At 38.4% G+C, this 14,607-nt stretch overlaps 1 protein-coding gene across 1 annotated transcript; it reads left to right on the top strand.

Annotated features, from left to right (window-relative positions):
• The first annotated feature begins 1,661 nt into the window (after positions 1–1,661).
• On the top strand, positions 1,662–13,447 carry lgmn (legumain). Its single transcript, XM_015016822.1, has 14 exons — positions 1,662–1,768; positions 2,084–2,252; positions 2,469–2,566; positions 5,249–5,330; positions 5,435–5,517; positions 5,656–5,731; positions 6,768–6,830; positions 6,905–6,971; positions 8,147–8,265; positions 9,609–9,698; positions 9,781–9,990; positions 10,079–10,249; positions 12,660–12,727; positions 12,978–13,447. The coding sequence occupies exons 2-14, from the start codon at positions 2,109–2,111 to the stop codon at positions 13,018–13,020; spliced, it is 1,314 nt and encodes a 437-aa protein (XP_014872308.1). The 5' UTR covers positions 1,662–1,768; positions 2,084–2,108; the 3' UTR covers positions 13,021–13,447.
• Positions 13,448–14,607: the final 1,160 nt, after the last annotated feature.

A 14,607-nucleotide genomic window follows, 5' to 3' on the forward strand; every position in this document is an offset into this window, starting at 1 on the left:
TCTAACGTTGCTAGCAAATGTAATGAGTCGCGGGTTGCGGACTTTTGGGCTTGTTTTTTCGTTTTTCTAACGTTGCTAGCAAATGTAATGAGTCGCGGGTTGCGGACTTTTGGGCTTGTTTTTGAACATGAAGTTGCTCATAAGCGGAGACACATAATAAGACCCAGATGTTGTCTGACATCCGAGTAGTTTTAGTCAGACTCTCCCTGTCCACCATTTCCCGGATGAACAGGGAAATGTTAATCTGTCTTTGTTAATGTTGAGGTAATATAAATATATGTATAAATATAAATATATATAAATATTTAAATATATATATATATATATATATAGGCCTAATGATGAAAATTGGATGAAAGAATAACAATAATTTGTCCCAATCAACATGCCACAAGTGTAATAACTGGGGTTATGCCCAATATTTGGAGTGGAAAATCCAATTCCTGCTATGTTTAGCTCAGAACTTGGAAAGCAAATTGTAAAGTGAGTGCAAAGACCATAAAAGTGCTCAGTGGTCATTGTTGTCAAATCACCCTAAAGAAACTCATAAATAGGAGTCCCCTAAGGGCGCATATAGGGAACAGTTAATATGTAATGTATATATGTTAATATGTAATTGTATGCCGATGACACAATCATCTTTATTATAGCAAAATAACCCTGAAGAGGCAGCAAGAACTTGTTCCTTGTCCTTTGCACACACAGAAAATTAATTGAACTTATGCTAAACTTAGGAGGAAAAAATTCGAACACCATACACCATACTTTCTGGATGATGAAGAGCTGAAACTAGTTAAAGTCCTATCCTTAAAGACTCATATTAAGACCATAACTATCAAAGCATAATCTGAAAAGTTGAAGCAGATATGGTGATTAAAAATGGTCAAAACAATCTACACATAACCGCTGTAAAGATCTAGATCAATATGAGATGTTACATTTTGAAAACTTTCAAAACATTTTACAATGTTTTAAACACCTTAGTGCCACCTGTAATAAACAAGTACCTTAAAAACTGTCCTGAAATATCAAACACAACTTATTGAACAAAACTGGCAACCAGTGGGGATTGTAACATTCCTTTAGGAATTTGGTCTGAAATTTTCAGAAAACTGCTTTTTAATAAATTTTGTTCTATGGATTGATCTGCTTCTAACTTTAATATACGGATCAAGCCCTGGTGCTTTTAAGTGCCAGTTGAAGGTGTGGCTCATTAGTCTTGTGATCATGATTCATGATCTTTCTGGGCTTCACCTTTGTTACAGTGGTGTGCCAGCTGTGTTTCGTGTGCACCATTGGATAGAGACACATAAGCTGTATTTGTTCGAGAATATACACTACCCCAGTTTAAAAAAAAAAAAAAAGCAACCTGAGTTCTTAAAAGCAAGCAACGTGACACTACATTGATCTGATCCTGTAGTCAAGTCTTCTTTTTCATTTATTTGCAGTATCTTATTTCTAACACCTGATATCATTAAAGCTGTGTTTTCTCTCATAATTCCACACCACCAGGACTATGATCCTATTTGATTATGAAGGTACTCTGTGCTCTAGTTTTTTTGGTTTCACTAAAAAATCTTGCTGACAGGTCTGTGCCTGAGTTTGCTTGAATCACATGATCTTTTACAGTTAAGGCCCGCCCACCGCGCGCTCTGATTGGCTGATACGCTTTTCCCGACGTCGCTTATAAACCTGCCTTGCCAGCCCTTTCGGGATGCACATCTAGCTGAACCACCTCTTCAGAACCGTCTGAACCAAGGCATTAAAGGTAATTAAACAGCTACGTGTTTTATTTCTGTCATAAATGTTGCATTATTTTGTGACGTTGGAGAGTCAGAAATATCTGACTGTTTTTTATTTTAAAAATAAAAAGTAGTTGGCTACTATGCTGCTCCCGCGGCTTCGCTAGCTTCCCAGAATGGATGTATCATGTGACAACAGGCATCAGGTGGCTGGTTAGCAGTCTCGTTGTGTCTTTAATCCTCCATATGTGTGCTTCTCTGTCCCGGTGGTAGTATTTACTTTATTGCGTGGTTAAGATTCCCTAAAAAGAACGTTTTTATTCTGTTTCTCACCCACACAGGGCTCCTGAATTAGGCGACAGAATAATGCGCCAGTCCGTGCTGCTCTCGCTGCTCGGCCTCAGCGTCGGGCTGGTCCTCGGGTATCCCGCTCCGGAGGAGCCGGACTCTGGGAAGCACTGGGTGGTTATCGTGGCCGGCTCCAACGGCTGGTACAACTACAGGCACCAGGTAAGACGGAAACAAATGCGGGGCTGTGGGAATGACTCATGGGTTGTTGTTTTTTATTCCCCCCGAAACCCGCACTCGCCCCAGATAACACAGACACATTGCACTGCAGATAAGCTTTCTTCCTCGTCGCTTTTCGCTTTCCCAGCTTCCCAGGAAGTTTGTTTCACCGCGTGAACGTGCTTGTTAACCCGCATTGTCTGTGTGTTCCTCGCGCAGGCCGACGTCTGCCATGCCTACCAGATTGTCCACAGGAATGGCATCCCGGACGAGCAGATTGTGGTCATGATGTACGATGACTTGGCACAAAACGAGGCGTGAGTTTGCTTTTCTTACTGTTTCTTTACTTCTCCTTTCCTCTAAAGAGTTCAGAAACTGCATGCCTATTATTCATTTCTTAATAAGTTATAAGACTACAAATGAACTTACGGGAGGGATTGTTTACTGTTTACATTCGTGGTTCTCAAGCTGTGGTGCATGTACCATTGGTGGTACTTGGGATGGTTGTATTTGCACTCAGGAGAAATATTATTATTATGTGCAATGCAACAAATTAGCAATCATGCAGTGAAAGAAACAGATTCCAGCAGCTATTTATGTCATGTTCAGATTAAGGGGGCGTTTACACGACAATGATCCAACAAAATAAGTCGATGCCCCCCTTGTTAAACTCGTCTGGAGCCGGGGCTTGTCGTAGTTCTCTAGATAAGAGCGCTGAACAAGCAGCCGTGTATTTTGCCACCTGGGTGGTGCGGAGCGGTGAAGAGATGCTGAGGGAACCCTATCTGATGGGGAAACACGAATTGTAGTAATACCGGCATTGTGAGTAGTTTCTTCTTCTGTGGATTGTAGGAAGCAGCTATGTTTTACGTCATACTATGCATGAGCTGGGGATTCTCTGGAAGAAAAGATCTATTTTCTGTTTACACAACAACGGACATCGGTACGTTTCAGAAACATCGCTCTCTGGAACCCGTTTTCAATCTGTGCCGTTAGAGAAAACATTTGGTGGTTTTGTGTAAATGTACAGTACAAACACAACAAAACTCTTCCGTTTTCACCTGAAATCGTTGTCGTGTAAACGGGGCTTAATTTTGAAGTTGGAATATGAATATGACTTCACCATGTTCCAGTTCCATCTCTGCTTGACGTGCTCAGTTGTAAAACATATGTGCACAATGCATTTCTCCACATCTTTGCATAGAGCCGTGTGTGTGAAGCATTTAAAGAAATGCAATATAATAATTTTTTACTGTATATTTAATCTAAAAAGTAATCATAACCAGCTTTTTAAATGGTATTGCACTTAGTGCGTTTACGAGTAATAACATACAAGTACAACATTCTGTGTTTAGTCTGATGGGTTTTCACCATTTGATTATATAAAACAAACTTATAATCTTACGATATCACGTTATTATACAAATATTTCAAACTATAGTGAATAAAATGATCTGCAACAATAATAAAAAATATTGATCTTTACAGTTGTTACTTGTACAATAGTGTTATTGTAAATAGATAGACATTCTCTAAATTATATAAGGGTTTTAAAATGAACAACTTTTCCCCCCAGATGCTCTTTACAGACTAACACAATAATAACCAGCTGATTTTATTTCATCACCTGCTTAAGAGATATTGCTGGTCGAACGTTTCTAATTGTAGTTTTAAATCAGCTTTCCATTAATTATTTCCAAACATGCTAAATAACAGTGTAGGCTACCAGCCAGCTTGGTTAGCTGTGTGCCGCAAATAAAGGAGGAGTAAGAAGACGGGCTTGTCACTGGTACTTCCTCTTGGAGATTATTAAGAGTTGGTGTTGGAGTGGTGTTTCGGTAAATCTGGGTTCTTTTGAAATCCAACCTTGGTATAAAAGATCATTGAGAGATGCAAAAGATATAAATATTAGGCACGGAAAATCTGCCAGTGAGCTAGTTTTCAAAATAAAGCGGCTAAGCTCAGGTTGATTTGGTGATAAACGTAGCACAATAGAGTCGTTTTGTCAGAGTCAGAGAAAGTCGTTGGGACTTTTTTTTTTAGAAAACATTGGAAATATTTCCAGCATAGGGGCATCCTTGTCACACATCTTTAAACCACAGTAAAACAAACCAAAAAAAATCCAGCTTCCCTGTCTCTGTGGCACACCAGCCTTGTGTCGTTAATCATGAAGAGGCTCGGCTAAAGTCACGAGGAAACGCTGATGGTGCTTCCTTATCAGTCGCTTTGACCCGACGTCGGGGGACAGAGGCGCAGACACAGCAGTTTTAGGATAGAGATTTCATAAAAAAAAAAACATAAAACCTAAGAAGGACTATGATTTTCAACTCAAAATTTGCTCATTTCAAAAAAATAAAGAAAATTTTATGTTTCTGTCCAATCAGATTTCTAATTGTTGCAGTTATTCTGTAAATAATTTCTCTTTTATCAGTGGTTTTGTTGCAATCAAAGCATCAAATATTGTTTTACCACATGATAACTCACTTTTTTATTTTAATATCAACAAAAAGTCATTTCTTCAGCAGTAGGCTCTGTTGACTTATTTATTTGAGCTGCATGGTGGATTAAACGCAGCCTATGATTAACTTTTAAATGCAGTAAACAGGAATCCTCCTCATCTCTGACTCCAGAAAGTGGGTGAAGTTACTCTTTACATGTGGAGTGTGCTGTAATGTGACGTTATTATGGAGATCTGGGTCAGTGGTTAATGAATAACGAACACGACCAACACAGGTTCTCTTATACAGAACGTACAGACCAGGCACATTTGTTTTATCCAAATAATGACGTGATTTCTGGGACGGAGACGATGATCTGCAGCTCGACATCATGTGATTGTTAAATATAAAATCAGCAAAGTGCTGCAGCGTTCTCACCGGCTCTGTCACCTGACATGTGAATCATTATCCTTCGCCTGTTTCCTCGTCAGCTCTTCAAAACCCTTTGTCAGCTCTCTGCGCTTCCTTTTTTCTGAACTCGAACCATTTTGTTGTTTCCAGAAACCCCACCCCTGGAATATTGATCAACAGGCCCAACGGCACAGATGTGTACAAGGGAGTGCTTAAAGACTACGTCGGGGATGTGAGTCGTTCAGAACCAGCTTTAGTGGAAAAACTGTAAATGGCAAGTAAACTTTGTTCTTTGTGTGTGTGGGTTTTTTTTTTTTTTTTTGGGGTTGTTGGTAGGATGTGACCCCAGAAAACTTCTTGGCGGTTCTGAAGGGAGACGCCTCGGCAGTCAAAGGTGGTTCTGGAAAGGTGTTGAAGAGGTAAGTGGGAAACAAGAGGAAGAAAAGCTTATTTTGTTTTAGGAAGACAACACCTGACACAGCACACCTGGTTCATCTGGTTTATTTAGTGTTTTTTTGGTAACATTATTTTCTTTCTTTTTGTTTTCTCTTTGGCAGCGGCCCCAACGATCATGTGTTTGTGTACTTCACTGACCACGGGGCACCTGGAATTCTGGCTTTCCCCAACGATGATGTGAGCATTCCTGTCTGTTTTCTTAAGACTTAAACTGCAGATTAAAACTTTTTGCTCATATCAGTTTATCATATTGCAATAAGATGTCAGAACGGCCTTCCTGCTGTGAGCCGATACTATTATTATCGGAAGGTGACGTCACATATAAACAAACATTTTTACGACAAAGACAAAAGAATTGTGCATCTGACATTTTTTGACAAATTTATATTTGTGTGAAGCACAGCTAGCACGACAGAAAAACAATCTTTGTGTGTATTGCAGAGAATCCAGACCTAAAGTCTGAAAAACATTAAAAAAAAAACATAAAAAACATTTGCTGTGCTTTATTCACCCTTCCTGTTATCTCCTAAAAGTTTTGCTCTTTCTTGCCGGCTGATGAAACTACAAATATGCCGTTGAAAATTGTTTCCTTGTACATAGCTTGTTACGTCTTTGAGCTTATTCTAAATTCATACTCAAAAAACAAAAATAAAATACATTTTTCAGTCGTTCTCAGTCAGTAACTACTTCCACACCGAAGAGTGTTGTCACATTGCTCAATATGGTTCATTTTCTGATTGGAAAAAGATCAGATTTTTGAGCTTTCACCTATGTTTTAAAATCTAAATTAAGATCTGTCATTTATATGATTATAAATCAGTTTGAAAAGTTTCTGCACACTGGAGCTTCACTAGAATGAACCTGCACAAGTTTTGGACATTGTCTGATTATGCTGACATCTGCTACTTCTTGTTAACCAGTTTGACTTTGCAACTTTGAGATTCAGAGTTGGTCTGTAGGTCGAACAGCAGAGTGATGCAAAACAGTCACAAACAAAACTGCTGAGTCTGACGTTTGTCCAAAACAAACAAACAAACAAAAAAACCCGACCCTGTCGCCGTTTGCTTTGTCTCTCACGTTCTGTAACGTTGGAAACAAACAGACAGATTTCCTAGTCAGCGCCCGCTGCCTTGGTGACGTAACGTCTGTCAGTCTGCAGCAGACACTGCGTCTATTCATCCCGCTTCCAGTTAAAATTCCTCTTGTTTTTCAGCTCCACGTTGAAGATCTCCAAAGCACCATCCAGTACATGCATCAAAACAAGATGTACAAAAAGGTGAGCCTCTGGACACGAGATCAGAGACGTTCTGGTCAAAGGATGCAGAATACTGACATGTTCTTCCTCCACAGATGGTGTTTTATATCGAAGCGTGTGAGTCTGGGTCGATGATGAAGAAATTGCCTGATAACATCGATGGTGAGCAGAACTTTGACTTGAAGCCACTGATACAAAGTCTCAGATTGAGTCAGAGTCATGTGGTTCGTTTCTTCTTTGCTGTTATCGTTTGTCCCGTCTAGACTGGACTTTGATCCTCTGTTAGCCTTCTGGTCCTTTTTAGATGTTTGTCTGAACTCTGTGATGTCAGCTTTAAAGCTTGTGGCCATTTCTGAGCATCATGTGATAAACAGACCCTGCTTACAGTTCAAAGGTCAAGAATCAAAGACTTTCTTTCCTAGAAATCATCACCTGATCATGATTTAAGTATACTTCACTTCTCAAATAGAAACTTTCTTCCATATTTAGTAACCAGAATGACATCAACTTCATTTGTTAACATTTCTTTGTGTTTGTAGCAGCAAAATGAGAATCCACTTCCCCGGGTTATTTGACAGATTATTGTGGAAATTTATTCGACTAATAAAAACAAAGATAATGAAAACATGAAATAAGCAAGTTGCTACAGCTTGAGAAGCAAAGTTGAGTATCTGTGAGCTGGTTCTCCTGTTTACCTGATGGTAGTAGTGTAAATAGTTAATGAAGAAAGTGTAAGGACTCCCTGCTCCTTCAGAGGCTGTGAAAATGATCCTGGACAGAGGATATGGACTAGAACCGGGTCAGAACCAGCCGAGACACTCTGAGATTGTTTTAGACGTTACAGTTTTAAACTACTAAAACTAATGTTCACATTATTTAAGTTCTTTTTAATAGAAAGTTAGAACCAATGATTGTTTTTTTTTTCTGGTTCTATGGAGCATCGAGAGATTCCATGTTGCCACTTCCCCACATGTTGCTGCTCACTGCCACTCAGCTGGCTAAAACAAGAGGTTTTTCCTCAAACTCATAGAAAAGATTGATTTGGCTGTTTGAAAATATTTCAGACTGACATTTCATGGAAACTAAAGGAGCACAACCCATTACACATTTATTTATTTTACAATTTAGGTGACAAAAGATTAGCAATAAGTGCCATTGGTTTGCTAAAACCTGTCAACGCAACATCCAGGTGGCAAAAAACCAACAATTTAAGTTATTTGAAACGTTAAAGTTGGCTAAATACAAGTTATTAAAGTATTTTGGTTAGTGATGTCTGTCGAATCGCAGCTGAAGTAGCGGTGTAACCCGAGGTTGCCTGTGTTTTTTTTTTTTTTTAGTGTACGCCACCACTGCAGCCAACGATCACGAGTCTTCATACGCCTGTTACTATGACGAGAGCAGGGACACCTACCTGGGCGACTGGTACAGCGTTAACTGGATGGAGGACTCTGACGCGGTGCGTGATGTTAGAGTTCAAGGAAGCAGTCGGGCTTTAAATGTGTGTCTGTCAGTTACTTCAATTAAGTAAATGTATTTATATTCGTAGGTTTTGAGTTCAACGTGTTGAAACGTCTTGATTAACGTTTTAGGAAGTGGGGAACCTGAGTGAACTGACATTTCTGCAGCCAGCTGCTGCTCTGAGATATTTTTAACATGTCTAAAAAAGTTTTTCTTTCTGAGATTTCTGCAACTCTGAGGAAGCTTCTTAAAAGATACAACGGTTAAGAAACTTGTGTATTTTCATAAAAATTCATATACATTTTTAAGAAATATACAAAAATCTGGAAGCTGATTTTTATACACACTGTATAAAAAGACGACATCCTTTTTTTCTCCACAGTCTGACTTTATGTCAGATGAAAATGTCATTGTGAAATTTTTAAATCTCTTTAAATTCAGCAGTTTTAGCAGCAGTTTGTCTGAATTGTCTAAAACTGTATGACTAAATGTTATATGATTAACTTTACTACTTATATCAAAGTTGCTGACACTCACTTTCTCAGCTCTACTCATATTTTTTTAGTTGGTAAAACCTTCAGACTTTGTTTATCGAGGCATTTTGTCTCGTTTCCTTTGAGTCATTTTCCGTTTGGAGGACCCGTTTATTACCAAACCTTAACTTCCCATCTGAATATGAATATAAACTGTATGACTGACTGCCTTCAGTCGGCATCTTCATAAATTACCTCCAAGGCACAAAAGCCACTTTTTCACTCTCTTTTTGAAGTCTTGGCTGATTTCTTTACATTTGTTTCTTTATGCTTCCATGTAATGATCATCGTCTGAACCTTTATGCTACTCATTTACACAACAATAACGTAGATTTCGCTCTCCATTTTAGAAATAATTGTCGGTAATCCCAGCTTGACCTAAAACGGGAAAGGGACGGTGGGATTTGATGTCAGATAGTGAGAACAGAAATGTTCTATAAAAAGTGTATTTTTATGCAGTTTATGCAAAAACATGGTTTCAACTGTATGGGTTAGGAAAAAATACGTTCTCTGCTCCAAACACCTGTTGTCGGATGAGCAGGAAAAGGAAGTGGTGAATGTTTGTAAAAGCAGCTGCAGCAAGTTGCTTTTGAAAAGAAGAATTAGATGTGACATAAAAGAGATCTGCTGTTGGAGGGGGAAAAAAACTGTAAACAGAAACTTCATCATAAACATTTACTGCAAATCAGAACGGATGCGGTAATTTTTCTCTTACACAAGATTCTAGGAGAAAACGTGTTGTTTTTAAAGCGTGGGTTATTTGAGTAAATATTCATGTTTATTTTGCGGTGTGACATTGGGTTCCCAGGAGGACCTGACTAAGGAAACTCTATTGAAGCAGTTCAAAATTGTGAGGACCGAAACCAACACCAGCCACGTCCAGCAGTTCGGCAACAAGGTGAGAGACGGGAAACTCCAGAGTTGTGTCTATAGTTTATTCCTGGTGTTTTATTATTTCGCTTTTGTTTGTCTGTCTGCAGACTTTGGCCCACATGAAGGTTATCCAGTTTCAGGGGAACCCAAAAACATACAGGCCACCTGCTCCTCAGGTGACCAACCCACCAATCACAGAGAAGGACCTGACCCCGAGCCCCGACGTCCCCCTGGCCATCCTGAAGAGGAAGCTCATGTCCTCCAATGACATCAGAGCGGCGCGGGCCCTGCTGGCGGAGATCAGCTCCCACCTCAAGGTAGAGGAGAAATCCCCCCTCCTCCCCTCTGGGGGGCGCTCCAAAACTTTGGACGTTTCAAACTGATGATTTGTTTGCGTGCGTTCAGGTCAAGGAGACTTTGGCTGAGACCATGCGCCACATCGTGGAGAAGGTGACCGGCAGCATGCTGAAGACGGAGGAGGTTTTGAACGACAGATCCGATCTCTCCCAGCACGGCTGCTACAAGGCTGCCGTCAACCACTACAAACGTAGCTGCTTCAACTGGCACAAGCCTGAGGTAAGAGGCAACGCTACCAGTCACTGAATAGGGCCGGACAGTGAGTGGCTGAGAGACGTATCACCTTATAAACGTTTCAGATCAGACAATTTGGTTTTAAACATCTGGAATGCTGCCATAAAATAAAAATTTAAAAAGCGTTTTTTATTTTTAAGCAGTTTTGAGGCACATTGGTGAAACCTGAAACTGGTGCTGTGCAAGTTACTCATTAGTGATATTGAGTAATTGTAGGGGCGACATGGACTTAAAGTTTTATCACGACATTTTGTGTTATTAGTGTTACTAGACAACGATAAAAGCAAAGATATGTTAATCACTTCTTATTTTAGTAACTGTTTGGCTGTAACTGCGTGGCTCAGCAATTATAGCCTCACAAGCACAAATACTGCTCTTGGAAACATTCCCTTTTGATAAAACAAAATGTATTTGTGTCAATAAAGAGCGCATAGTGACTTCATTTACTCATATTTTCAAGTTTATTGATATTTATTGATGCGTTCATTGAAGAGACAGTGAAGAAAGTAGTAAAACTAACAATCCTAACAATTTATTTTGTTTTTTAATATCATTAATTAGAATTTATTGTGGCAAAAATAAATCAAAATTAACATCATGATAAGAAATGCATCATGATAAATGATAAACGATACGATAAACGCCCACCCTAGTTGCTAGGTAACCAAAGAGTGAGTGAGTTAGTTCATGCCACCAATATTTGCTTTAGTTGGCCGTGAGATATTGAGTGGCTAAAACATTTCCTCTGCCTACATCTCCCAGAATGCTGTGCAGTTCTGGATCGGAGTTCAGTGAATACTCTCTATATCGAATATTTTATGAGTCCTATTATCTATTGCCGTATATATTGCTATTGATTTCTTGTCTGAACTCAGACCAGCGATCAGACTGATCCAGATCATTGTGGTTGATGAGGTGATTATTTTGGACTGCATGACTGAAATTCTTTCACGTGACATGAGTTTGGTTCTGCTTCAAAAGAGGAAATACATCTTTACTGACAGACTGTTCATCAGAAATGACACACACAGCTGGCATTAATCCAAAACTGTGGCTGGCACGCTCTGATAGAAGGATAGCAGGACGGTTTGTAAGCTGATGGACCTTTAAAGTAATACAACTAAAGGTTGTCAGAAGAAAACATGTGATATAAACGTTCTGCTTTTTAATAGATTTTCTGAGCATTTCTGAGTCTGCTCTGCAATATCTCCTGTTTATCGACTTGCAGCAGCTCCACACAACTCTTCGTTTTTAGTGAATGCGACAAAATGTCGGACATTTGTACCTAAGTATGTTTGGAATGTGAAATATGCAGCATACACCTGAGATATAAAAATGATTAGATATGTCAGGAAATCTATAACCAAGTAACCTGAAAATTAATAAATGCAGGGAATACAATAATAGAATACAAAGTATACTGTTCTTTGCTATTTCAGATGATGAATTGAACAGGTGAAGTTTAAAGCAGTTGGTTGCACTGACTTATTAAAGGGGGTCTGAATAAAGAGGTAGTAAAACAATCAATTATAACGTAATTATACACCAGTTTATGTCAAACCATCACCTAAAATTTCGGTAATTTATGTTTCATTTTGTGGTTGTAAAGTGACAAACTGTGAAAGTTCAAATATTAGCAGAAAAGCACGATTTAAAGAAATGAACTACATTACAGTATGTTTTACATTCACATCAGGGGTGTCCAAAGTGTGGCCTGGGGGCCATTTACGGCCCGTTGACAGATGTTGTGCGGCCCACAAGAATTCAAGAATGAGGTGGTGGTGGAAGCACATTGAGATTTTCTTTGTTTTTAATCAGGTTGAAAATGATTACAGACAAATTAAAATCTCACAGTAGAAGATTTTGTCTACAATACAAAGTATTCGATACTCAGGCTTTGTGTACTTTTCAATAAAAAAATTACTTAAATCTGGTTTTAAATGCTCAGAATTGACAAAAAGAATTTCTATTTTCACTCGAGACATTAAAATATTCAGAGTGAATCACTTTCTTTTAATGAAGCAAAAACCCTTTTTACATTTTGAATCTATAATAATTACACTTCCCCTTCCAACAAAAAAAGATTGCTTACTTTAATTAAAGTATTGTGACTTAGTTTATTGTTTAGTAGGCCAAAAAAAAAAATTACAGTATTTTGGGAATTTTTAGTTCACGAGACAAAAATGTTGGTGGTTTACATATTCTTTTTAAGTCAGTAGATTCCCCACGTCGTTTCTCGTTCAGCTGGAATCAGAAAATGTTCTTCTTCTTCTCCTGGAACTTCCTGACCTTTCGGTCGCCCGTAGCAACCCAGAATCTGGCTGATTATTTACGTGTTGGACTGATACGGAGACGTTTCTGACGTGTAATGCCTTTTTTTTTAATTTTTTTTTAGTTTGAGTATGCGCTGAGGCATCTGTATGCTCTGGTGAACCTGTGTGAAAGGGGATACCCTGCTGAGAGGTAACGTCCACTTCCCTGTTTTTAAACCACGTTTTTATTCTGCATTTGTAATGTCGTAACTGTTAAACCTGAAGTGTCATTTTTAATGTGAAAATGACTCAGCTTTGTAAAAGAAGCGGTTTTCTCCATTAGAGGAATGCTTTCTGTTTCATGTTTTGTTGCCAAGTATTTATTCAACATTAGTGAAATGGATCCATATCCTCGTTTGGCGCAGTCGTTGGTAATTTTGTATTGTTTTCTTGTTTCCCAGCATCCTCATGGCCATGGACGCTGTGTGTCCCTTCAGCAAGTAAAAACCACTAAAACCACTTTTGGCCTCAAACTGAGCAGCTTCTGGACGGAGCTGAGAAACTTCATTTTGCACTGCTGAGGAATCAATCTGATGTGGAGTTGACGTTATTGTTTCATGAACACACTATAGCACGTTTTTACCCTGCTGTTTGATTTTACCTAGAATTTTTACGCTTTATGATGATGTTGCACTATCACTGTGAAGTTTGTCGATGATGGTTTACTGCTTCTGCCTGTTGTTTTTTTTTAAAGAATATAGGACAAATATAACACTGAGATTCTTCTGAGCTTTATCTGTTGGATCAAGTGTCTTACTTTGATGTTTGATTGAGATGTAAAGGATGATCCCTAAGCCATGAAAGCTATTTGAGTCTCAAGATACTTTATTGTACTTCAGAGATTTTAAAATTAAAATGTGACAAACCAGAACTGGTAGTTTTTATTTATCTGTTTTTTTTTTAAGTTTTTTTTTTTTACCTTTTAGGTGAATCCAAACACATATAAAGCATATAAACCCACAAAAAGCATCAGTATGCAGTAAAAATAACAGCAATTTCATTAAATCTGCCTGAAATGCATAACAGAAATGAGAGATTTTTCTTATGAAAATATGCTTAATTCTACTTTTTGTTTTATATATTTGAGGGCTATAAGATACCCACCTGTCAAGGCAGATTATTTTATTTTCTGTGTTGATTTTACTACCACTTTTTTTGGATCATTATCTTGTTCAAAGAGCTAGTAATGACCTATTTTCCTGGTATTCCCAAGAGTACACGTTTAATCCGGATGATGGGATATAAGGACCTTTTTTTAGCTACCATACATCCAGATGCCATGCACGAAGCGCCTGATGGGTGATATAGAAACCTTGTGAACTATGTAAACCAAGATGCCCCTCTTCACTTCAACTAAACCTGAAAAAAGGGAAAGTAAGCCAAACTAAAACTCATGTATAAATCTAAAGTCACCGATTGACCTAATAATCATTTGACTGTCAAGACATATGACAATAACCAATCAGCTAATATCACATGATTCAGTTTCTTAGATGACTTTGGTCAAAACTTCAACACTAGTTGACTGATTATTGTGACAACAATGACAATAAATGACTTAACATCACATGACTCATTCTCACAAAATTCCAACATTCCTCCACTTCTACATAATGTGTGGTCTGCTTTTGGTTTTATTTATTTTTTCTCGACACAAATAACATTCAACTTGACTTTTTAGATGAATCTGCAGCACAGATTTAAAGGCCGGCTTGATACGTGCAGGTCGTGACGCCTGTGAGAACAAGCAACATAAACAATGAAAGTGCGACATCATGTGGCGAGATGTTTTATTGCATACTCAACTTTTCCAAAAACAAGCTGACCTGGTGGTCATTAATAACAAAATGAGTCGCGTGTACAGGCACGCAGATAGCCAGGTTTTGCTTTTCTGTGTTTTTTACTGACTTTCTACAGCGGAAAACTTAATTAAATAAATTCAGTAATTAGTAATTAATTATTTTTTTTCTTCACGTAATGCCCTTGTTACGTCAATCCGCGTTTCCCCATCAGATACGGTTCCCCCTTCGT

The sequence above is a fragment of the Poecilia latipinna genome, unplaced genomic scaffold (assembly GCF_001443285.1).
Source record: "Poecilia latipinna isolate Pla-1442-1.1 unplaced genomic scaffold, P_latipinna-1.0 Scaffold2066, whole genome shotgun sequence".
Lineage (NCBI taxonomy): Eukaryota > Metazoa > Chordata > Actinopteri > Cyprinodontiformes > Poeciliidae > Poecilia > Poecilia latipinna.